The following is a 24,282-nucleotide window of genomic DNA, read 5'->3' on the forward strand; positions in this document are numbered from 1 at the left end:
CATGAAAGAAATGTTCAACAGACGTGTGTTCTTTCTGTGTGCAGCTCATGAAGGAGATTTGGGAGGGGTCATCCTCAACCCCTCCTACCCTCTCCTGAGCCCCTACAAATTCTCTCAAAAACAAATCTCAGCCCAGCACAGGGAAAACTTAAAATGAAACAGAACTCACTGAAAGCGAAGAGCACAGCTACGTCAACAGGACATTTCATTTATACCGCAGAAAGCTGAGAAAACGTCATGTCGTTAAACATGTCTTCATTTTAGGTAAGCTGACACTCATGCCAAAGCAATTTGATCGTAGAAATTATAAAAATACTTTAAAAATGCATTTTAGAATGAAATAACAAAAATACTTAAAATTTTTTTTTTCTAAATGTTTCACTTAATCTAAAAGTATGAATTGCCAAGCTTCATTTTATTTGCTCTCAGTTAAAACATGGGTCACACACGACCTCTACTCCCAACAATTTTGGTTGGACAGAAATTCTAAAATGCATCACATTCTTAGAGCATTCAGGGGCCTCCCCATGAGCATCAGTCCACGGCCATACTGTTGTGCAGAGGTATTTTCTGGGTCAACCAGCGTCCTTTGGTAAACAGATCCTCACAGATCGGCTAGGCTGGAGCAGGCTTCTCTTCTTCCCAGCGCCCTCACCAGTTTTCAGGATGCTTTTTTGTTGTTTTCAGTGTGTCTGCCTTCATCCTAGCAGCTCCTTTTACTTTTCTGAAGGGCTTCAAAACCAAATTCACAAAAATGCTAGCAATGTTCGCAAATTCTGTGAAGAGTGAGATTCTTGGGAGCTGTCCTGTGAGGAAGCAGCCAGAAACTCTGCTTCTCTTCTGCCAGCACTTGCTGTGCTGAGGCTTTGCCAGAGAAGTGACTTCTAGAGAACTGGCATCTTCACTCTGTCTCATCCATTCCCTGTCCTGAGGAAGGCTACTAGGGCAAGTGAGACACGGAGGTAAAGCACTTTAAAAAGCATGACCTGGAAAACAGTAACGTCCAGCCTATGTAGCTATAAAGAAACACACAGATGGCTAAATTCAATCAACCCCAATGTTTTATTTAATTTAAAGTTTTAAAAGGCAGTGGTTAAGCACATTTTCTATCTCTCTATATGTATGTATATATGTGTGTGTGTGTACATACATACATATATGTATGAAAACCAACCGCTTTCCGACTTTAGCCACTGATCATCTAGGCCCACTATCTAGTGCATGATTCGTCCTCTACTTCTTCATATGACCAATTCTAAAAATAAAAATAAACAACCTTAATCAGTTTAACAGTAACTATTTGTGTTTCTTCTTTTTTAAATAAATAAAGTTACCATTAAACTGATCACGTATGGTAGAAAGGTAGAACACGCGCACACACACGCACGCACGCACAGAGCCCCAACTGAAAACATGGGACATATGAATGACCTATATGTACAAGTGGGCACTGGCACCTCTGCTCCTCCTCCAGCAGAGGCCATAGTGGAACTCCCACTGCTCATGGGTCCCCATTTCTGCTACTGGACAGGAAGATGCATGTTCTGGCACCCTGGGTTAGGCCTCAGAATACAGGCTCCCCATCATTGATGGTGGTTCAGTTCTACGGTGCTAGTGTTCAGGTTTATTAAGAAATAAATAGGCATTGTAGCTGCCTGGGAACTAAACCATCATTTAGAACTCTTTATAGGGAGAAATGTATTCTGAAGTTCTCAGTAAGTGACAGACAAACTCTGTGAGTGTCATCAGATTATAAGCCTGGGGCTCTGTGTGTGTTTGTGTGTATGCATTTATCTTTATAAAAAATTGAAATGAAGAGTGGTGCTAGGTTCCTGGAGCAGATGCTTGGCTTCCATTCAGTCCATCCTGACCTAACAGGTCACTTGCCACCGCCTGTCTTTACAACTCATTCTGTTTTTCACTTGCCTCCGTCCGCTGGAGATTCAGAAGGGGTGGCTCCCACAAATGAGAGAACCCGGCTAAATCTTCCGTTAACAATCTTGGCAGAAGTGCCAGATTCTCCATGGCTGTTTTACAGAAAGAAGTCCTTCAGTTTCGTGCTGATGAAATGGAAGTATTTTCTCTGCGTCTAGCCCCTGCAACTCCATCTAACTGCAGCTCTGTATGAATGCCTCGATATTGCAAAAAACACAGGATCACCCCATAAATACACTGGATTCTCAATGAGTAAACCAGTTATGTGTTTCTAGCCAAAGCAAGGGCATAAATGTTTGAGAGAAAAGATTCCCCTGGAGCTACAGAGAAAAGATGCTGATAAAAGCGACATTGAGAGTGGAGCAGGTGACGCTCTCAGTCTGTGTCGGAGCTGGTCTCTTCGATGACAGAGTACTGGCTGAGGGCTTCCTCCAAAGGCGTTATTGTCCCATCAGGTTTTAGTCCCATTGGTTTAAGCAACTCCTCTCTGGAAAGGAGATAAAGACAGAGAGAAAAGTATTCACCCGCGTCACACACACACCCTGCCCCCGCCCAGATTCACAGCCGTTAAAAGAAGTCTTTAAAAACCAAAGTATTTTTCTTCAAGCTCTCTGTGTGTTTGTAAGAGGAAAGATGAAAGGGACATGGAAAGAAAAAGAGGGAGATAAAAGACTTCATTCACACAGGCCAAACCTACTAAGCCAATTAGAAGGCTGAGAAGTCAAGGTCTAAGAGGCTCGGGACAAGGAGCAGGTTTCTTCTGGGTTTAATAATTAGCTTCCCCCTCTCCCTTTTGGAGGATTTGTTTTGTTTTAGTGAAGCCAAAGTTGCCAAAATTTCACCTGCCCCCAGTGGGCCAGGCGTACAATTAAAGGATTTAAACCTCTCCGATCTGTTTTGCTTCCACAATCTCTAGTGATAAGTACACACTGGTTGAAACAGAAGGCCTGCTTTCTCCCTCCTCTTTTCTTTCCTTCTCTGTCTCACTCCTCTGCCCATCTCCCACCCCTTAAACACCACTGCTTTTGTTTGTGGCAGTTTAATTATGGGATTGACAGCCATTTTAATCTCTTCAAAGCTCCCCAACTGCCTCTTTTCAGATAATCCAATTATATCTACTCCACAAGTTACAGCCTCATCTAAAGATGATTAATTATTGATTAAGCCAATCAAAAAGCATTAGGAAAGATTTATTTAATCTTTTCAGGCTCCTATTTATTACATGGTGATTACAGCGTATGTACCTGTTGAGTTGACGAGCTAGTCCTCCTCCCACCCCCAAAGGTCAGCAGTGAACCTTCAAAGTGGCCTTGAAAAGGCATACGAGCTTGGAGCTTATCTCACAGAAATGGGCTCACGCTCTGAAAACTCATCTACCACAAGGCAGCTCCTCTCCCTCTGTGGCCTTGCGGACATCACTCCATGCTGCTCGAAGACGGGCTCCCTCCTGGGAGGGGCTCAGACACCAGTGTGAGATGTCAGAGGCAACCCGAGACATCCTGGGGCGAGGGCAGAACGGCTCAGCAGTCCTGGGCTAAGCCAGCAGAAGCCTCATCAAGCCCCTCTGGCCATCACCAGAAGACTGTGAGGATTTGAAAAATTGATCTGAGAAATGTGAATGGCTAAGTGGAGGCTCCGGAAGGTTAGGAAGTAAGAAACTTGTTTACTGAGTCAAGAAATAGGGTCATAATCATGGAATGTAAAATTGGAAGGAACCTTAGGGATCACTTAGTCCAACCCCCTTGCTTAATAAAAGAGACTGAGCGACGTACCCAAGGGCATGGAAGGACCTGGGAAATAGTGGTCCCAAGCCCCAGCCCAGTGGTTTTTCCAGCACTCCACATTTGGATTAACCACGCTGGAGGAGCACACTCCTTAGTTCCTCTGAATTGACAGTTGGGTGCCAGAACTTATGCCATGTACTACTAATGGAGAAAAGAAAGACTGGGCACAGCTGTTGGGCTCAAGGAGCAATTGAAATAAATACACGAGATGAAACTTAAGCATAATGGGCTGAATTCAGGAACAGAATTATCTACAAAGAACTGGGACCACTGGGGAAAAGCAGCATAGACCAGACTGCCTGAGGAAGGAGAGAAAGGCACCACCCTGGGCTAAGTGAGGGGCTCTCCTCCACCTGGTGCGAAGGATCTTCTATATATCTGTGCCCCCATGAGGCTGTGAAGGGCTCAGTGTTTGCAGAATTGTAATGTGTGCTAAAGGTGTGGGAGATGTGGTGGCAGGGGTAGCTTGGGGTCCAACTGTCATATGTCTTATGCTCACTTTGGTAAGGAGTGCCTGAATCGGGCTTGTTTTATAGGAAAACAACTCTGACAACAACGTGGTAAGACTGATTGTAGTACAGATGAACTGAAGCAGAAGGAAAAATGAAGAGGTCATATTAGTGAGAGTGAGAGGACAAAGCTGCCTGAGGTTGTGGGAGGAGAAGGCAGCCTCCCTCGGGCAGGTCTGGGGGTAGACAGGCACAGGAGGTATTCAGACACAGGACACGGGCCATGGCTTAAAGGCAGTATGGTAGTGCCCATTCTTCAGGAATTACTCTCATATTATTGAACTAATTTCCCTGTGGCTTCCAGTGGGGATGACAAAATGTATGCTAAAACATGCACTGCAAACCACAAGAGGGGGAGCAAGTTTGGTGGGGAGATGTTAGTGTTTTCCAGGCCACAAAGAGCTTGAGATGTGTACACGACAACTAGGGAGAAATACCCAGCGGATATTAGCAGTATGTGCTAGGCTGCTCCCCAAAAGGTCAGTGGTTTGAACCCACCAGTAGTTCCACACAAAAAGTTGAGCCAGTCTGCTCCTGTAAAGAGATACAATCCAAGAGACTCTGCGGGGGGCAGTTCTCCTCCACCATACAGGGACGTGGGGCAGCTCTCCCCCACCATAAAAGGTCCCTAATAAGTTGGCACCAACTCATTAGCAGTGTTTTATTTACACACTATATACTTACATTTACAACATACAATTTCAAGTTCTTACTATGTGAAAGGACTCTTGTGATATTAGATACACTAATACCTCCTAAGAAGGAGATAATGTGCTGGGAATGAATCCACTGTAAGAAAGTTCAATGGTTTAAAGGGGCTGGGAGAGTTAAAGGCATAGTCAGGTCAAGTAGAGGATAAAACACAGGGGTGGGTAGAGATAGCAGAGGCAGATGGGACTGTATGATGTCTGCAGAGAGAGGAATGGATGGGGGGGTGGCTTCATCATCACGCCTCAGCCTAACACTAATACTGCTCCATCTTTGATAAGAGTATCATACTAGTTGTCAACCAACTTGTTTAAGGTATCTACCACTGTGGTACTCAAATTTAGAACTTATTTTCAAATCATGCCCACTTCTTCTCCACTATCCAATCCAATTTTGCAAAAGAAACTAAGAATATTGCATTGATCTTGTTGGCAAACTATAGGAGTTTATTTATAGTATGAAAGGCCTCATATTTTAATTCTCACTTGTGAATGGATTCTTTTAAAACATTTCTTTTTGGGGTGTATCACCCCTTCATTCTTCTGAAAGTATAGATTCTTTTCTTCTCCACATCTCCAAAAGATGTCATAATCATGCACTGGTATAAATGAATTAAGGGTGTATAAATAAATGAAATGTGCTGTAGTGGAAAAAAACGCAGGAGCCAGGAAATTGGTCTGAAGTTCTTGCTTTTCTAGTCATGAATTGTATAATGTTTACAATATTAGCTCTCCTTACTTCCTAGTGATGACATAAGGAGTAATGGTAGCAGTGGCAGCAGTAGCAGCAGCAATGGTCATAACAATAATAAAAAGAATGTAAAGGAAATAATTCTGTGCACTGCTAAGCATTTATAAATATTAGTTAATATTACTGTGGTACAGAGAAAAGGGCATATAGGTTTTAGAGTCAGACATGCCTGGTGTCTAGTCCTGGACTCACCATTCACTGCTGTGAACCTTCAACTCTACGGCCTTCAATGTCTTTAGGAGAGGAATACCCACCTCTCTGAGTTGTCATGAGGACAATCAGCCATTAGACACATCAAGTGCATAATACAATGGCTGCAAGGTAACTGAAGCCAAAAGTTGTAGTTCTGGTGTTTATTTGTTTAGATTTCCCCCTGCTTGCTTAGGATACTTGTCTGGAGTTAAGTGGAAGAAGAATATTCAGAAGCAAAGGAAAGACATGGTCCCTGTCCTCAAGAAGCTTTTAGTCAGTTCAAAAGATAAAATACATGCACGCGTGCGTACACACACACACACACACACACTCTAAAGGATTACAGAACAGCAGATCAACAAGCTTGAGATGATTAACAAGCATAGCCTTGCTTTCCCTACCTTGACAATTGACTGATATAACATTTTTAAATTTGGAATTTGTTTAAAGGAGATATTCTATTGTATTTAGATGTGGAGGACAATCCACTTACAGATGTGTGACTCTTTTTCTTCTGGACTCCAGGCTTACTTCTTATATTCCCCTCCTAACTTCTTTTCTATCCTATAACTAGAAGTCCACAATCCTAAAAAAGAATCTTTGATGCAGGGATTCCCTCATCCTGAAAGGCTGGCAATCATCTAGTTACAATGGACTGTTTGCTATAGCTGTTGTGTCTGTATCAGCCAGCTCTGTACAGGGAATGGGAAGATGTCTTGAACACCACCAATCATACAGGCTATGTACATGTGGCAGGGACACAAAAGGCACTGAAGATGCTGGCCCCAGGTTCCTGGCAGATGGACTCAGATCTACACTGAAATGGGAGTGATGGACATGGATTCATGGAGAGAAAAGTGTTCCCGAAGCAGAAGAATTAGTCAAACAGAGGCACAGAAGTAAGTTAGCCGTGTGCAGGGGTTGGCAAGCAGGCTGGCTTGGCTGAGTAAAGGAAAAAGAAAGCTCAAAAGAGATACGGGATACAGGACTGGAAAAGAGATTCTGAATCCTCAGCCGACAAGTCTGAATCTGATTATAGAGATATTTAGTCTTCTATTTCAAAGGACCCCACATTTAAGGATATTTATTAAAACTATTTCTCACTATAAAGTTTGGAGACAATGAACTATACTTTGGAGTATTTGGAAACAATGGAATACACTGCTCTGACATATTAAAAACAATCTATGTTCTATGTATTATTCTCCCCCTACCCCCAGTCCCCTATATGTCTATCACGGCGCCTTGCAAACAGCAGATCCTCAGGTAAGTGTCTGGGAACTCAAAACTACTTTGCACTTTCACAGAGAGGAAGGGTATGGTGTCTTCTTATGAGACTCCTAAGAATCAAACCACGAACAGAGGAAAACCGAAACGCTGGGTAAAAAGATTCACTTTCATCGTTAAGACTTAAAGAGTTAGGAAAGATATTATCATTCCACAGGAAATTCCATATAATGCTTCCCAGGGATGTCTAGTTTTCTACTTGACAGAGCAAAGAGAGCAGAATCCACGTCTTATCTGGCTGTGATTTACCAGTGTCTAGTAAGGATAGTGTACACTGTAGGTGCTCATTACCCCCAGTATATGGGCCAAGCATAAATGTAGAATGGCAAAGAATATTTGTCATAAATCATTCTCACTTATTCCAATTGTAATTACTTCCCTAATGAGGCAATGTCAGATAGTTTGAAAATCGCAAGAGAGGAAGACCCCAGATGATACAGACTGATGTTATAACTGAAGTAATGAGGGTTGGTGTGTCATAAACAGGGCTACTGGCTCAGGATAGAGAAGAGTTCAGAGCTAGTGTGAATAGGGTCGCTGCGAGTCGTAGTCCACTTGACGGCACATAACAATGCCAAGTAGGAAGAAGTGAGGCTCCCCTTTCACCATATAGCCTGGAAGTTCCAAACATGATTGGCTTCTTCTCTAGGGGGCCCCAGGAAACCTAGACTCTAGTCTTAGATTTCCCACTAACCTACTAGGCTCCTTGGGAGAGTCATTTGTCTCCCTGAACTTAATTAAGTACACTCATCTATAAAAAGAGGGGGTTGGACAAGATGATCCTTAAGGTTCTAGTCTAAGAATCTAAGTAATTGGGGGACAAAATAATTTTGATCTATTAAAAAATCTGCCAAGCTTGTAAGACATTAAAAATCATTATGATGAAGCTATTGTTTCTAATCAAGACATTCTAAGCCTAAAGAGTGAGACACAACATCCTACCTGTCACTGTTGTACACCAAGAGTGTAAACACTTTCTGTGAAAACTACCATCAGAAAATTAAAATTATTACAAGATTGATCAGAGCAATGGCAAATGGTATAGAGAAGGATCCAAATTCAGTCATGACTCTCAATAAACAAGTCTTTTTCAGGAAGAGGTGCTGGTCCTAAATCAGGAAAGTCCCCATCTAAATAAGATGGATAGGTATAATACATAAATGTATTAGAGTAAAATGGAGATACTACACACTGAAATGTGTATCAGGATTAAGATATTTACATAGCAACAACTCCTTCATACTTACCTTCAAGGCTACACACAGGCCTTAACACATGTTAAGACTGCCCTCGTTATCATCAAAGAGTACAGTGAAGTCTACTGGGTAAAGAGCCCATTCTAGGCACTGGGACAGTATCATGGCGGGCTTCTCATCTGATCAGGCATCTGGCCAGGGAAGAGATAAGCCTCCAAGAATGTTCAACTGGAACGAAACATCATTTAGAAATTTGATCTTACTAAACGAGAAGGAACCATAATCTATAAGGGTTTGGCCAGGCAAGAGGACACAGGTTAAACACGTCCAAGAAAACAATTTGTGCCCCAGCCTCACCCTTGAGACTGCTTCCAGAAACCAAAAATAATTTCTTATGGGTCCAGGGCTGGGAGATTATGTTTCTAATACCATATTTATACCTCTCTGTTGTGGCTTTTTTCCCCTCCCTCATATAGTCTGGTATTTTCCTGGGCCACCATTACACTGTAGGCACAGTACTCTGGGATGTGTGGGCTCATATCACTTCTCACAAGTCCCACCTTTTAGGGCTATGGTTTCTGTGTGACTCTTTCCCCACAGAAATGACAGTGCAATAATTGGGGCTCAGATACTAACACCCAATCGCACATCAGATGGGCCAGATATGCATGTGTATAAAACACCTTACTTGACCTGAAAGCAAGAGAAATACTCTTGCCCACAGCACACTTTTTTGTGCAATACAAACAAAGCATTCAATTCAAGTGTACTTGTTGAAAACCAGGACATAATTAAGCAGTTGGCATAATGCATTCTTGTTTCCCACTTGCAGATCTCCCAAGAGTCCCTTCGAATTTACCTATACGAGTTTCAGCTTCCCGCTTGCCACTTAGCTTGATAACGACTCAAAAATCATTCCCTTGTTTTCAAGGGCTCTTCTTTCTTGTCTGCTCTGTGTACTACAGGGCAGTATTGACACATGGAATTAATGACAGGGTCTGTAATGAAACAACAGTCATGCAAACACCAGTCTGCTCTTTTGATAAAACAGCATGTTAGAGACCTATTCACTTCCCTCTAATTGAGTGCTGCATAATAGTTCCGATCCTTTTATGTAACATATTTTGTTCTATGATTAGAAAAGAAGGGGGGTAGGAGGCACTGCTTCCTTCCATCACCCCCTGATTAATTCTCTGTTTTTAATGAGGGTTGGTGCTCTTTACACAGGTTCTGTTACATACTTGTTTTGTTGACTTCTGTATAATATATAACAAAACCAAGACAGATAATTGGAACCATTTATTTGTCACAAAGATTCCTGCTCTTAATGTAAGGTTGGCTGGGAAGAAAGAACCCTGACATTTTAAATTAACTATGTCATATTAATCCCTTTTAACATTTCAAAGATGGGATGAAAAGTTAGTATATAAATAAAGCATTTTAATTAGCACAGAGCTTTTCCGAAAATGCCTGCTGGAAAGGAGCTGGTGGTGGCCCTAAAAAGGAAGCTCTGAAGTCTTTGCTAGAAATTCAAGTTTGGGAATGATCTTATTTCAAAAATTTTAGCATCATTGGAATGGTCTATAGTATACTAAAATGCTTCTCAATCATTTAGAATTGTCTTAGAAATATTTTTGGCCTTTTTTTCCCCCCTTTACAGAAATAAATTACAACCATTGGGACTAGTTAAACATGCTTAGTTGCCTACTGTCAACAGATGTCTTTTGGGTATGGACCTTGAACTTTCTTCCAACGGCTTCTAAATATGATTAGTTTGCTTATACTGATTCCCCCACACCCCTAAGCCACCGACCAATAGGAGTGTATAGTGGCTTTTCCATAGTTAATGTGAGCTCTTCAAGCTTTGTGCCTTTCAAAAACAATGATGAGATTCTCCTCTCAGGTTTTATTATAATGGTTTGGAACTGGGAGCAACTGGTTGGGGGTGCGTGTGTGCGTGCATGTGTGTGAAATATGAAGTAAACAATTTTTATCCTAAAATGAATACCTACGGTGTTATCAATCACATAGCCATTTTATAAAGTCAATTAGAAGCTGTCTAAACAGCCTCATTTAAAGAAAAAAAAAACAAAAACAAAAACAAAAACAAAAAACAAACAACCAAAAAAACTTGTTAAAAGTTAGGTTTTCTCCAGTGATTCTATTAGGTAGTTTTTTAAAACTCCCACCATCATAATTATTTTACAAATAGTGAAAAGATATTTTCTTTATAAAGATGCTTTGTTTTAAAATCTTTTTACAATTTAAGTTATTTAGTTAGAACCTGACCTGATTATTTTGAGGTCAATAATTGTATTCAAAGAGGAACTCATCAATTCTGGGAGGAAAAAGCAGGAATGCACATCCTCTAAACCTTAATTCTCCTCGAGACAAACATGCTTATTAGCGCTATTTTTGTTCTGTGCTTATTTAAAATTGAGATCATGTATTTATAATCAGGTTGCCAAACTTTTGAGAGGTGTTGGTTTATTTTTTCAAAACGGCATGAGGGTCTGAAGTCTGAAGACTGGGAAGCAAGTCCTGGCTTTGTCATTGATCATCTACCTGATGTTGGACCCGTCATTTAATGTTTGGTTCACTCACTCCCCAACGCAGTCCTTCTTGCCCCACCTCTCAATCACAAGGCTGTTTTAATGATTAATGAAGATATCATACATGAAAACACCTTCTGAGCTTTAAAGCACTCTACAGAAATGTTAGATTCTTACAAATTGTGCTCATTTCTGTTAGAAAATTGCATGCAAAGCTTCCAAAAATTTGCTATTCACTTCACGTCACATCACAGGGTTAAGAAAATAAAGAGAAAGAGACTAGGAATAGTGTTGAAGAGTCAACGTCACTCCTCCTTAGGTCATGAGTATCATTACTGCTTTTCAGTAATTTATAAGCCAAATTTTTTATCCATTGTCCAAATTAGCAAAATAAGTGTTAATGGGAGGTTGGCATGCCAACCAACACTGCTGAACAGAACAGCAGAAGTTCTCACATGCTCTTCCCAGGGAGAGAGACTTTGAGGATAAGGAAGGAAGGAAGGTAACTAAGGGAGCAAACAGTCAATAAACATGACTCATATTTCTCTTTTCAAAGCCATTCCAGCTAGTGCATAAACCAAGGGCTCAAAGTAACCACTTGTATCATAGACGTAAAGGACATCAATTACCAACAGGCAATGCAAAGGTAACGTGACATTCTACTTAAAAGGTGTCAAGCCAGTAGAGGCTCCTCTTAAAGACACAATGTTAAGCTTCTTACATTAATGAATTAAATTAATTCTTACATTAATCCTCTCCTGCAACTTTAGGGGCACTGTACATTTAGCTGGATCCATGCTCCCTTAGTTGAACTTTTGGACAATCTAACAATGTATTTTAATGATGTTCACCACTAGGAGCCCGAGTAGCACAGAGTATAAGATGCTGGGTTGTTAACCACGAAGTTAGCAATGAGAAGCCATCGGCTACTCTGCAAGTGAAGAGAAGGCAGAATCTTCCTTTAAAGATTTACAGGCTCCGAAACCTGGGTGAGGTGAACCACAAATCTTAATCAATCTGATGGCAGTGGGTTTGGTCCGGGTTTTAACAACACTACCAATTAGAAATATGTCAGTCACATGTGCAATTTTAAATGGTCTACTACCCCCCCACTTAGAAAGTAAATTAATGGCATTAATTTTAGTAACATGTTATTTAATCCAATATATAATATTATAGTTTCAAAATGTTATACATATTAAACAATCATTAATGGTAGATTTTTTGTTTTTATATAAAGCCTTTGAAATCTCTTATTTTTATACTAACAGGACATTCCAATTTGGACTAAGCATACATTCATTTCAAGCGCTCTGGAGCCACATTTGACTAGTGGTTATACTGGGGAGCAGAGATCGAAAGGGTTTTCTGATGGAGCTATTCTTTGATATCTAGAATAGATCTCACAATTCTTTAAAACTGAGATCATGTTTATGAACTATACTTGAAATTTTCCTTAAACTAACTTATCACAAAAATAAGTGTAATCTCAGTTGCTGGTATTTTTGTAAGCAATACAATTTAACTTACATATAAGGGAAAATGTATGCATCTATTACCTTTAGTTATAAACTACCTGTTCCTGCTTAAAAGTAATTTTTGTATTTAAAGGGGACCATTCTGGTAATTGATGTCTATATTTATCAAGAAAGTTCTACTCAAAATAGGATGTGGTGACTGGCAGGAAAATGACAATTACTGGTGAAGGAATGGACGAGAAAAGGAAGGAATGGCAAAATGATTATTATTTATTTGTATAAATAAAACTTATAGGATGTTTTAAGGGTAGAGCAGAAAATCAATCAGTTGTGGTTCCAATTAAGGAACTAAAGGGGATTAGAAAAGGCAAAACAAAACAAAAATGTGAAATATTCTTTCCCTTGGTCAGTTAAAGCTTACGGCATTCAGTGAATCCTTTCTCCCCCTTTCTGGAGAAGTCTGCATTATTATATAGGAGTTATGTGCTGTAGCTAAGGTGAATGCAATTGTATTAGCCACACTGGACTTGCTTAAACCATATAAAATTCCCATTCTGGTCTGCTTGTATTACAGAGGCTTATTATTCCCCCCCCCCTCCCAAATCAGAGAAGGAAAGAGGATGTGAAGATATAATTTTATTGTTTCCCACCCCTGCTCTCACTTTAAAAAATATCAAATAAAGCTTTCCATGATCTCATCATTTTCGTAATCTTATGGTTATTTTGGCCTTATGCTTATTTGATGGTTATTAAAATTATCATTCTATAGTAAATTATACACCCTATTATTTAAATCATTGCCCAAAGCACCTTATGAAATGTCTTCCCAGCTCTGAATTTTATTACGTCTGGCCATGAATTTGAACTGGCAAAGTATACTTTATAGTCTTAAACTAAGCTGACCTTCAAATTTGAGGACCAGATGTTGACATTACTTCATCATCAAACACTAAGGAAACCAGGGGGTACAGGACACTGTGTTATCTAGACATGATTAGATTGAAAGGCTTCAAATTATTCTCAAATTCTTAAATCCTCCAAATTAATTGCAATTCCCTGGCCTGAGTCTGTAAGATATAATCCTTAAAACAATTTTACTTGGAACATTATTAAGGTGGTTGCATTCTATGAGAAGAAAATGTCTGAGCACTACTCTCTGCGGTGTCCTTGGAAATCTAGGTGAGACCAAGCTGCTGAGGTGGTGAGCTACTTGAGGGCAGTGGCTACGTCTAGCATGGAGCTACAATGGACAGAAGAATATACTTTCTGCATTGGTGGCGTGGCAATGTTGGTACTGAGTAACATCTACATCCTACACCAAGCTCAGGGACAGTACTTGGCATGACCAACCTTAGTTACCACTTTGGTAAGTGCTTTGGCACGGGCCACTTGCTAACCACCATCCTGGTGCAGGTCCTTCACATCTGCTCTCCTATGGATGGAAAAAAGGAAGTGTCCAGTGTCCATTCATTGGCCACATCACCTCCAACCCTATCCTTTACTCACATGCCTTTCAATTCAGGCCCAGAAAAAAAAAGGATTTTCTTTTTCAGAAAGAAGTTAATCAGATAAAGCTACAGTACACTTTTAGCACATTAAAGACTTGGCCGAATGCATAACATCCTTAAGAGTGACAGCTGAGGGAACCAACCAGTGAGTATAAATGCTAGAGAGGCTAGAGGCTTAGGAAGTGTTCTGGCAAACACTGTGACAGACAGACACAACAGCACAGTGGACAGAGGAGAGGCCTTGAGTTCTAGAAGTGCCTAGTCTTGATTTATTATGAAACTAGAAAGAGAATGTTTTGCAAAGGGGTCTATAAACTGTCAAAGGAAATAGATTATTATCAGTCAGTAGCTTGGTAATGTTCTGGTCAATTCTTTAGGACTTAATTCTCCTAATGACAAATCTGATGACATGGATTTATCAAGTAACAGCCGGGTTCTTTAGAAGATGCTGTATGTGAATACCAAAGACTTCTTAAGCTTGACGGACTGGCGTTAATGCTATCTTCCCTGTGAAATGGTCCTTCTTTAACCAGACAGAACAAACAGCTCCTTTTCCTGCTCAGCACAGATTTAATTTTGCCACTATCTCTTTCTGCCTTATACTGTAGAATAGATCATGAGGTATCTCTTCTCCTCTGGGACTGGAACATTCTGAAGACAGAGTCCATCCTCCCACAGTGTCCTAGCGCAGTGCCTGGTACAGAAGAGCTGCTTACACATGTTCCTTGAATTCTGCCAGATTTAGTCTACTTTGGTTTTATGGTATTTTTTTTTTTAAATTATTCTTTAGTGGGGGGAGTGAAAAAAGGAAGAAACTTAAAGACCAATGAGGAATACAGCACAAACATGTAAAATGCATAAAGAATGACTTCATTCTTTGCATTCTTGTTCCTGAATGCCGACTGCAGATCTCCATAGAGTTTGTCACTGACTGTTATTAGCAAGAGCACATGTTAGAAAGCACACAAAGGCAGACAATGTAAAAACCACCATCCATCATGCAAAATGTCTCTGTGATTTAGGACTTTTCTCAAGGTTGCCTTCTGCTTCAACCTTAGTGGCCCAATGAGTCCCATAAAAGCCAACACAAGACATGTTTGCTCTGCTTTATACATGCAAAAATCAGTATCACCTTCGGACTGAGCTGGGCATCTGCTGGGTGTTTCCAGGAGAATATGCATCTTCATTTGGAGGCACAGTTTAAATCAGGTGGAAGCTTCTAGAATATGTGGATTCCCCTGAGATTAAAAGGAGAAGGACCTAGCATCTTTATTTTCTAACCCTGGTAGAGGGATACCTTGTGGAATAGTGTTGTTTCTATCAGGAAGCCAAGTACCTGGATTAGAATGTATTTTTCTCAAGCAGTTCCCCATGCTCCCCTTGCCCGTGCCCCATCTTCCAGTCTTGAAGCCTGGAGTTGACCCATCGAGGGTATAGTCAGGGAATATACAGGAAATTTTAGCATTAATGTTATCTCATAAGAACTCACACTGTTGGTTATAACATAGAACATATGCAATCTACTTGGTTTTCTGTCTTAACCCACTATTATGCCTCCTTCAAGTATCTGTGAATAACTCTCATTCTAGCCTAACCACAAGAGCTTTGCTGGTTTCTGCCTTAACCGCTGGACTTGTCCCTGTGTGTTTTCTTCTGTAAGCAATGGCACATCTTTTGCAAACGGTCAAATACAAATCTTACTGTATCTGTATTTATTCAAAACTTGTTACTTTGCCTCCTCCAGGTCTGTCCTATCACTTTCTTATCTTTAACTATGAAAGCTGCCTCAGGAAAGACACAATCTGGTATATACAGAGGTATGGAGAACACCAGCAACAAACAGATCAAGTCTAAGGATTATGAGCATAGCCAATAGCGGCTTATTTTTTTATCTTCTTAGAAAAGGATAGATACATAAGAGTTCTGACTGGAGTCCACTGCATTCCCCTGGAGGAATCCACTGGAATCCTTGATTTGCAGATAATGAGGTTACTTCCTTCTAAACAACTCTTATTAGCATTCTTTGAATAAAGTTCACACTCTGCAGGTGCAGAGTCTCAAGCACCACACTGCTTGCTGCACTCCCCACAGGAACCTCTTATTTTTGTCCCTATCTACTGCTGTACCCCTTAACCTCTGCTTGTTTCTTTTTTAACCTGTCCCTTCATGGTTGGCTTTATGGCCTTCTCATTCCAGTTGTTAACGTCTCTTGATGGATACTAGCCTTGCTACTAGTACTTTTTGTGAAAAATGCGATGACTAGAAGAAATTCCCCTGTAAGTGGCAGCTGCCACTACCACACAGAAGCACTCATTCAAGATGGCTGAGGAGAGACAGTGACTCAATGGATGACTAGAACATAGAGGAATTCACCCGCGTGTGAAATGATTTTGTATGCTAACTCCTTCAAGATGACTAGCTACAGACTAATAGGTATTTGACAGAATTATTTTAAAAACTGGCTAGTTCTGGAGGGGAAGGAGGAATGAGGTAAGAGGGGGAGGGGAGATGCTTTTAAAATGCTTCATTAATACATACAAGGGTCTACTTTCAGAAATCCTCCATTTGAGCTATTCCATTTCGCTTTTTCTTGTTGGATGCATGCCATTTTCGAATTCTTGGTTTTAGCAGCAACCCAAAAAGGCAGACTCGCAAACTTGCACATCAAAAAATGGAAAAAAAAAAGCATCATGATTCGGGAACAAAAACCAAAACAGACTGAAACAAAATACAAGAAGCAGCAAAATCACTGAACCTAACTCACAACATCTTTTTGAAGACAGGGAGGTTAGTTGGTTAAAGAATGCAGTGACATCGTAGTGCTCTATCTTAGCTTGGAGAATCTGAATGTTGAAGGATGCACATCCAGAAGCGGCACATGGAGAAAAAGCATGGGAGCCAAGAGAGATGGATGGACTGCTGCTGGGGCCTCCCTGGCCACCAGCATCACTGCCGGCGGCGCTGCACTAAGGGAACTCTCAGTGTGAGAGACATAGGAGTCGAACACTTTTAGAAACCAAGCAAAAAAAATGGATGGGAATACAATACCTGGAAAGTTTATCAAGCATGTTGACAAGTTTCATGGCTTCATATTCTTTTTGTTCTTCTGTCATTTCATCTATAGGGTTTGGCATTGGTTCCTCTAAATGACCAGTGATAAGATTAATGCTACAAAAAGAAAAAAAAGTTATGCTGTATGTTTAAAAATTATGCTCTTTCTATACTTTTCTGGTCCAATTTGTAAGTTAATTTTAATAAGAAAGAGTATAATGGCCAAAAAATTGGCAATTTTTTTAAAATAGCGATTTTATGTTATAGAACAGCTATAGGAATTTCTTAAAAAATTTACTTTGCTACTAAATTTGCTTTGGGAAATGAGCTATAGCTATTGTTTAAAAAAGTGAGACTGACTTGCCAACGTTTTTTAAAAAAGGCATGGTTGCTTTTTAAAAATATAAAAATTGATTGGTGCCGTTAGGATAAATATCCTTGGATGCTCAGCTTATTCATTAATTATAAGGGAACAAACGACTTCAGAGGGAAATAAGAAAATTCATTTTGTGATACAGCATAAAATAAGCACATAAAAAAATTCGAAAAATGATGAGAAAGGCTGCAATCTGAGAATGAAAGCATGCCAATTTATAATCTCAGGAAATTAGTCCATTAGTGAGACCACAGAGGGCAATGAGTGTTTAAATAATAAAAGATAAAGCAGAAGAACAATTTTAATTAGTTCTGATCTGACATACATTGAGAAGGGGGGGAAAAAGGAAGGGGGAGTGGGATGAGATCCAGTCTATCAAGAGACAGGTATATTGTTCTGGCTTTCTGGAAATAGATTTAATATAGTACTTAGTATAAAGTTTTAACATCAAATAAGCTACTTTCTTAGATAAAAGCAGTACTAATTTTTATTCTTGAATAAAATGATTTCCGTGTTACCTATATATCTCAACATCTTTCTGGAGAAGCAGACAAGTTGGTTACAATATGTCACACTAGCCAAATTCAGATGGTTTACTTTTAATGACAAAATAAAATATCTTGAAAGACAGCAAGCTGCTAGTGAAAACAGCTTTCTAGGTCTACAAACACAAAGCTTTCAGAGGCAATCTTTCAGAGAAAGCAAGTAGGCTAATGGTAAATAAATGATGTGGAGTGTAGGGAACGAAAGTAAACTAGAAGACAAAGCCAGTCTAAATGATTTAAAAACCAAAAAAAACCCAACCCAAGAGAAACGTGGACAGAAACAAAGGCACTGATGCACCAGGTCCTCTGGGGCCCATGGCTGCTTTGTCTTCTGCCTGGGCAAATGACCAGTGCTTCTCCCGCATGGAGCAAGGTCTAAGTCTATTCCTTCTCCTTTTCTACAGTCCACAAAGGCTACAAGAGCAGATTCTTGGGAAGGACTCAGCAGTCACGAACCTGGGAACCAGCTCATACATATGCTTGGGCATCCTTGCAAACAACTTATACCTACAGCCCTGGTTTTTTAAAAAATAACAAACCCCCACCCATTTCCCTTCAAATCAGTACCCTATAGGGTATGTCCTAGAACTGCGGGGATCTGGAGAAAAGAGTATGAAGGCCCCCACCCTTGTCAGGGCTTCTCAGCCTTGGCTACACAATAGAGTCGCCCCCCTTTTTCCCCCAATGATGACACATAAGCTTTATTAGAGGTCAGTGTTCCCATTTTGGTTATTAAACTTTTTTGTATTTTAGTAAGAATATTTTCCTCCCAACCTAGTTTTGCTAGAGTCACTTCCCCCCCCCCATCAGGTTTATTTTATTTTTTTATTATACTAGTTTATATACAAATTTCAGATACATTGTTTTCACACCAGATTCTTTCAATTTACCTCATCCCTCCCCCCCATCAAACTGTACAGCTCCATGATTAATCCCTCCTTTCTCCCTGTACATCTTCATGCTTTTGCTTCCACATTCCACCTTCTCCCTCTCTTTGGATCCTCCTACTCTTTTTACAGTAATGGATTTATACAGTATTTGTCCTTGTGGGACTGAGTTAGTTCACTCAGCATAATGCTCTCCAGTCCCTCACAAGTTCGGTAATTATTTATAAAATCATTGCTCCTGCATGCTACATAGTATTCCATCATATCAGTATAGCATAATTTCTCAATCCATTCAATTGCAGTTGGACATTTGGACTGTTTCATTGTTATTGCAATGATGTAGAATGTTGTTATGAACATTGGTATACAATTCTCTGGGCCTCAGTTCTCATTTTCTCAGGGTCTATTCTAAGAAGTGGAATAGCTGGGTCATATGGAATTTCTATGTTCAGCTTTTTGATGAAGCACCAGCCTGTCTTCCAGAGTGGTTACATCATTTTACAATGCCACCACCAATGTATAAGAGTTCCTATCTCACCACATCCTCTCCAACATCTATTACTTGCTTTCCTGTTAAACTCTGCCACTGTTATTGGAATGAGATGGTATCTTATTATGGTTTTGATTTACATCTCTCATTGCCAGTGATTTTGAGCATGTCTTCATGTGTCTGTTGGCTATTTGAATATCTTCCTTTCCTTGTGTAAATCAAAATCTTTTTCCAACAGGGTGAAAAGAAAACTTACCGACAGGGAACAAACATTTAGTAATAACATGCCAGACAAGAGTCTCATAAGGAACATTTACGGAATATTCCTGGGCCTCTACAAGAAAAAGACTGATAACCAACTCAATTACAAAATGGGCAAAAGATGTCCTCATACTTTCTGAAACACTAGAACCCATTGTGGCAGTCCTGTGGCAGTCTCTCTGGTTGAGGCTCTTCCTCTTTTTCACTTACTCTCTGCTTTTCTGAGCGTCATATCCCTCTCTAAAAAAATTGCCCCTCCGAGCAACATATCATCTCTGTCTTGTCTTCCTCCTCTATCCTTGTAATGAGCTTTTGCAATCTTCTCAGATGATATGATTGATATCCTCCCCAGCTTATCTAGTCTTCATTAATTAGAGTTCAAAGCCTCAAACCTGTTCCTGAGATGATTTTATAATTCATATGGGATAAACTCAAGGTCAACTTTTGGAGCCTATGGATTTGATTTAAACTTCTTTAGCTTTAGTTTGAACTTGCATGTGAGTAGTTTATGGTCCTAGAGTCACTTTTTAAAAAGGAAGAAAAAGAAGCTTGGGTTCCACTTTATCTGCATTTTTTTTTAACTTTCCAGGTGAAAGTGACACAGAGCAAGGTAAAGAACAACCGAGCTACTGACCACCTGATTCAGATAGTCATTGTGAGCAGCTGTGTTCTCACTCTTTCCCCAAGGGCTCATCAAAGAGAACAAAGATGGTAGTAAGGAACCATCAACAAAAAATGTTGACTGAAGTCATCAAATATCCCAAAAGTGATGAGCAAAGAAGGCCCGAATAAGGTGTGAGGAGAAGGAATGGAATTTTTACGATATATCCAGATGTCATACTAAAAGTATAATTCCATCACTCAAATATTAATCGCTTAGGCATATAACAAGATGGTATCTGCTTTAACTTTTGCCACCTGCTAAATGAAATAGTAGTAATACTAGTAACTAGCCTTGTAAATAAAGGTACTTACTGTGGACACACACCACTTTCCAGTCTGATAAAGGGAAACACGTCTTAGAAGTAATACAAGGGAAGGTGGACATATAAACTATACAGATCTTGTCTGATGAAACTATATCTATCTCTGGCTTCTCTCCAGTATGGTAAGTATATTTCTCTTCTGATTTTTCGCCAGTATGATGGAGTTGTGATTATTAAAAATCTGATTCTAAGACAGTTTTAGGGCATAATGATATGAGCATAAGCCATTATGTATCTCAGGAGGAAACAGTGTTGGGAGAAGGTACTGGTAAATCTTGCAGTACTATGATTACCAAAGCACTCAAAACCTGGGCATGAATTACTGGGCTCAGGACAAATTTGACTCTTATTTTAATTATTTAAAATTATTTAATTATTTTAAATCTTTGAAGAAGATCTATTTTCCATAAGCTGACCTCAAATCCTCTGAGTGTTGAAATTATTTAACTGCTTGCTCTGAAATTATGTACCCAAATTTTAAAATCCTTTTTAGGACCTGAGATAAAGGTAGCAGCCAGTAATCTTCTAGACTTAAGAACCACGTTAGTCTAATGGATTAAAACCCATTAGTCCCAAAGTCACGCAGGGGTTCAGGTTTACTTTTGCCTATAAGAAGACATTCTCTTCCAACTTTCAGGAGAACATCAACAAAGCCACATGGAATACGAACTGGGGGACTGAACTGTGTCTAACTTTCCACCATTCCCTACACCCACAAATGGTAGTTTCCCTACACAGAAGAGGAAGAAACATAAATATTAGTTACCATGATACCAATGAGGTGAGGTTTCAGACAAAAGGTTAATTTTTCTTTACCAATACTTGACACATTTACAACTTCCATAAGTAAGCAGTTTGAGTCTTAAATGTATATGTTTCAGGATCATTAAAACAAATCAATAAGCAACTCAACAATCATTGCCATGAAGGTGATTTCTACTCATGGGGCCCTCATGCATCTCAGGAAAGCTGTGCTCCACACGTTTTCTCCAAGTGATCATATGGAAGTAGAACCCCAGGGTTTCTTCTGATACACTTGGGTGAATGTGACTGTCAACCTTTTGTTTAAGTAGCTAAATACAATTTATAGGCTAACTTTGATTTTGTTCCCAGACTGATTCTTAACATGCTTTAAGGAAACTAATCATGGTGGACATGTTACTGAGTAGTTTTTTGTCTATTATGATTTTTCTCACCTTGTCTTAACCTCCCTCCTCTAGTGTCTCATTCCTTCAATCCTAAAATTACTAATATCTTCCAATCAGATATAACACTTCCAAGAAGTATCTAAACTCCCTTGGGTGGCACGTCACTGTAAAGCTATGAACTGACAGCAGTCATGGAACTGGAGATGCAAGATTTAAAACAGCCTGGAAGGTATAAACAAATGGAAATATATGTAAATGCAGAAATATGCTTCAAGTCTTTCCTTCTCTAGTCAAACTGCTGCTTCCTTTGACCAAGACCACCTTCTCACGTGGCAGCCTTCTGCTGGGATTGAGTAGCTGTGGTGTAAGCTCCTTTACTCTAGACAGACTAGCCTCTCCTCTAATTTTACCCACCTGGCTCATGCAGAAACCTAACATTTCAAGTAAAATTTAAGCCACACTTTTGAGAGATTTATGTTAATCACCTTTCAGAAAAGGTTTCAGGAAAAAAACTCATTTTATGAGTCTAGATCAGGCAAAAGGGTGGTGGGTGGGAAGGATCTGTTACATGCAAACAAAACTCATGATGTCTTCCTAGGAAAACAAACATTTCACTCACCAGAATTTCTGTCCCCACACTACATAATCAAAGAGCAAAGTGGATGGTTAAACCAAAGGCATGATTCGAATCCACCAGTAGCTCATAGGAGAAAGATGGGCAGTCTCCTCTCCTGTGTGATTTATAGCCTCTGAAAACCCACTGGAGGGTCAATGGGTCAGTTCTGACAGCACTGAATCATTCATGAAATGGACCCTGAACAAGTCATTTGACTGTGCGCTTTAGTTTCCTCATACGTAAAATGAGGACAACTACACCTCAAAGAATTGTGAAGTTAAACTGGTTATCTGCAGAGCCCTTAAAATTCAGTTCCTAGCACATATTAGCCATACTTCCTGGTCCATCAGAGACCACTGCAGCAGTCACTGTGTCAATCCATCTGGGCGAAGGTCTTCCTCTCCTTTGCCAAACCTCCACTCTTCCCAGCATCATGTCCCTCTCCAAGGAACAGCTCCTCCTAGTAATATGCCCAAAGCATGTGAGGCAAAGCCTCATCATTTTTGCTCCCAAAGAGCACTCTAGCTGAACCTTCTCTAAGACATGTTTGTTCCCTTGACCATCCCTGGGATGTTCAGTGCTCTTCTTCAACACCAAAGCTCAAAGACATCAATTCTTCTCCTGTCATCCTTATTCACTGTCCAGCTCTCAGTGACCAGAAAGACTATGGCCTGGATCAGATGCACCTTAGTCCTCAAACTGACACCATTACTCCTCATTAATTTGGATAGGTCCCTAACTGCAGATTTTCCCAGTGTTATGCGCCTTATTTCCTGACTGCTGGTACCAATGGTGTTCACTGTCGATCCAAGCCAGATGAAGCTGTTGACAGTTTCAATCTCCTCTCCATTCATCATGATGTTGTCCAGTGGTAAGAATCTTTGTTTTCTTGACATCAAGATGCAATCCATAATGAAGGCTGAATTCACTGTTCTGCAATGAGCACTTTAAGTTCTCCTCACTTTCAACAAGCAAGGTTGCGTCACCTGCGTAATGCAGGTTACTGATGAGTCTCCCTCCAATCCTGATGCCACACTCCTCTTCACAGAGTCCAGCTTCTCAGATAATTTGCTCAGCATACAGAATGAACAGGTATGGAGAGAGAATACAACCCTGACACACTCCCTTCTCAATTTTAAATCAGGCAGTGTTCTCCTGCTCTCTTTGCATGATAGCCTCCTAGTCCAGGTATAGGTTCTGCATGAGCACAATTAAGTGATCCGGGATTCCCATTCTTTTCAATGTCAGCTACAACTTGTTATGATCCACACAGTAAAATGCCTTTACATAGTCAATAAAGCACAAATAGACATTCTTCTTGTATTCTTTCCTTGTGGCAAGGATCAACCTATTTTCAGCAATGTATCTCTAGTGCCAAGGCCTCTTTTAAATCCTGCTTGATCTTCTGACAGTTTCCTAGCCATTTTTTAATGATCTTCAGCAGATTTTGCTTGCATGGGATATTAATGATATTCTTTGATAGTTTCCACTTTCAGTTGGATTATTTTTCTTGGGAATGGGAATACATACAGACCTCTTCCAATCCGTTGCACTCTTGTGTGTCAGAAGTGTGAGGACAGCATGGGATAGTGCAGGGTTTAGATCTTTGGTGCACAGAGTCACTATGAGTCATACTCAACTTGACAGCACCTAATAACAACAATAAGCACATATTTTGCACTCAATAACCGCTAACTATTATTATTGGCAGAGTTCCTGAGTGATTAGCATGCTTGATTGCTAACAAAAGGCTGAAGATTCCTGTTTGCACAGGCACGTCAGAAGAAAGGTCTGGTGACCTACTTCCAAAAAATCTGCTGGGAACAACCCCGTGGAGCACACTTCTGTTCTGTTACACAGGGCAGCCATCAGCTGGAACTGACTTGAAGGCAAATGATTTCTTATTCGTATAAGGGATCAACCAGATGAAAAATAAGGAACTAGATAGCCTCAGATGATTTAGGATATAAATATCTCCATTCAGCTACGGCACCATACGTGAAAACTTCATTAACTAAAGAAT

General features: G+C 40.1%; 1 protein-coding gene across 1 annotated transcript in view; it reads right to left on the reverse strand.

The window, feature by feature from the left end:
- Positions 1 to 1,548: 1,548 nt before the first annotated feature.
- The window catches only part of RIC8B (RIC8 guanine nucleotide exchange factor B), a 154,035-nt gene continuing 131,301 nt past the window's right edge, over positions 1,549 to 24,282 (reverse strand). Inside the window, exon 9 of the mRNA XM_006897539.1 lies at positions 1,549 to 2,422. Within this exon, the coding sequence (XP_006897601.1) occupies positions 2,311 to 2,422 (112 nt within the window). The 3' untranslated portion in view covers positions 1,549 to 2,310. The remainder of the gene's footprint in view (positions 2,423 to 24,282) is intronic.

Source organism: Elephantulus edwardii, unplaced genomic scaffold (assembly GCF_000299155.1).
Source record: "Elephantulus edwardii isolate Elephantulus edwardi_28Jun2011 unplaced genomic scaffold, EleEdw1.0 scaffold00211, whole genome shotgun sequence".
Lineage (NCBI taxonomy): Eukaryota > Metazoa > Chordata > Mammalia > Macroscelidea > Macroscelididae > Elephantulus > Elephantulus edwardii.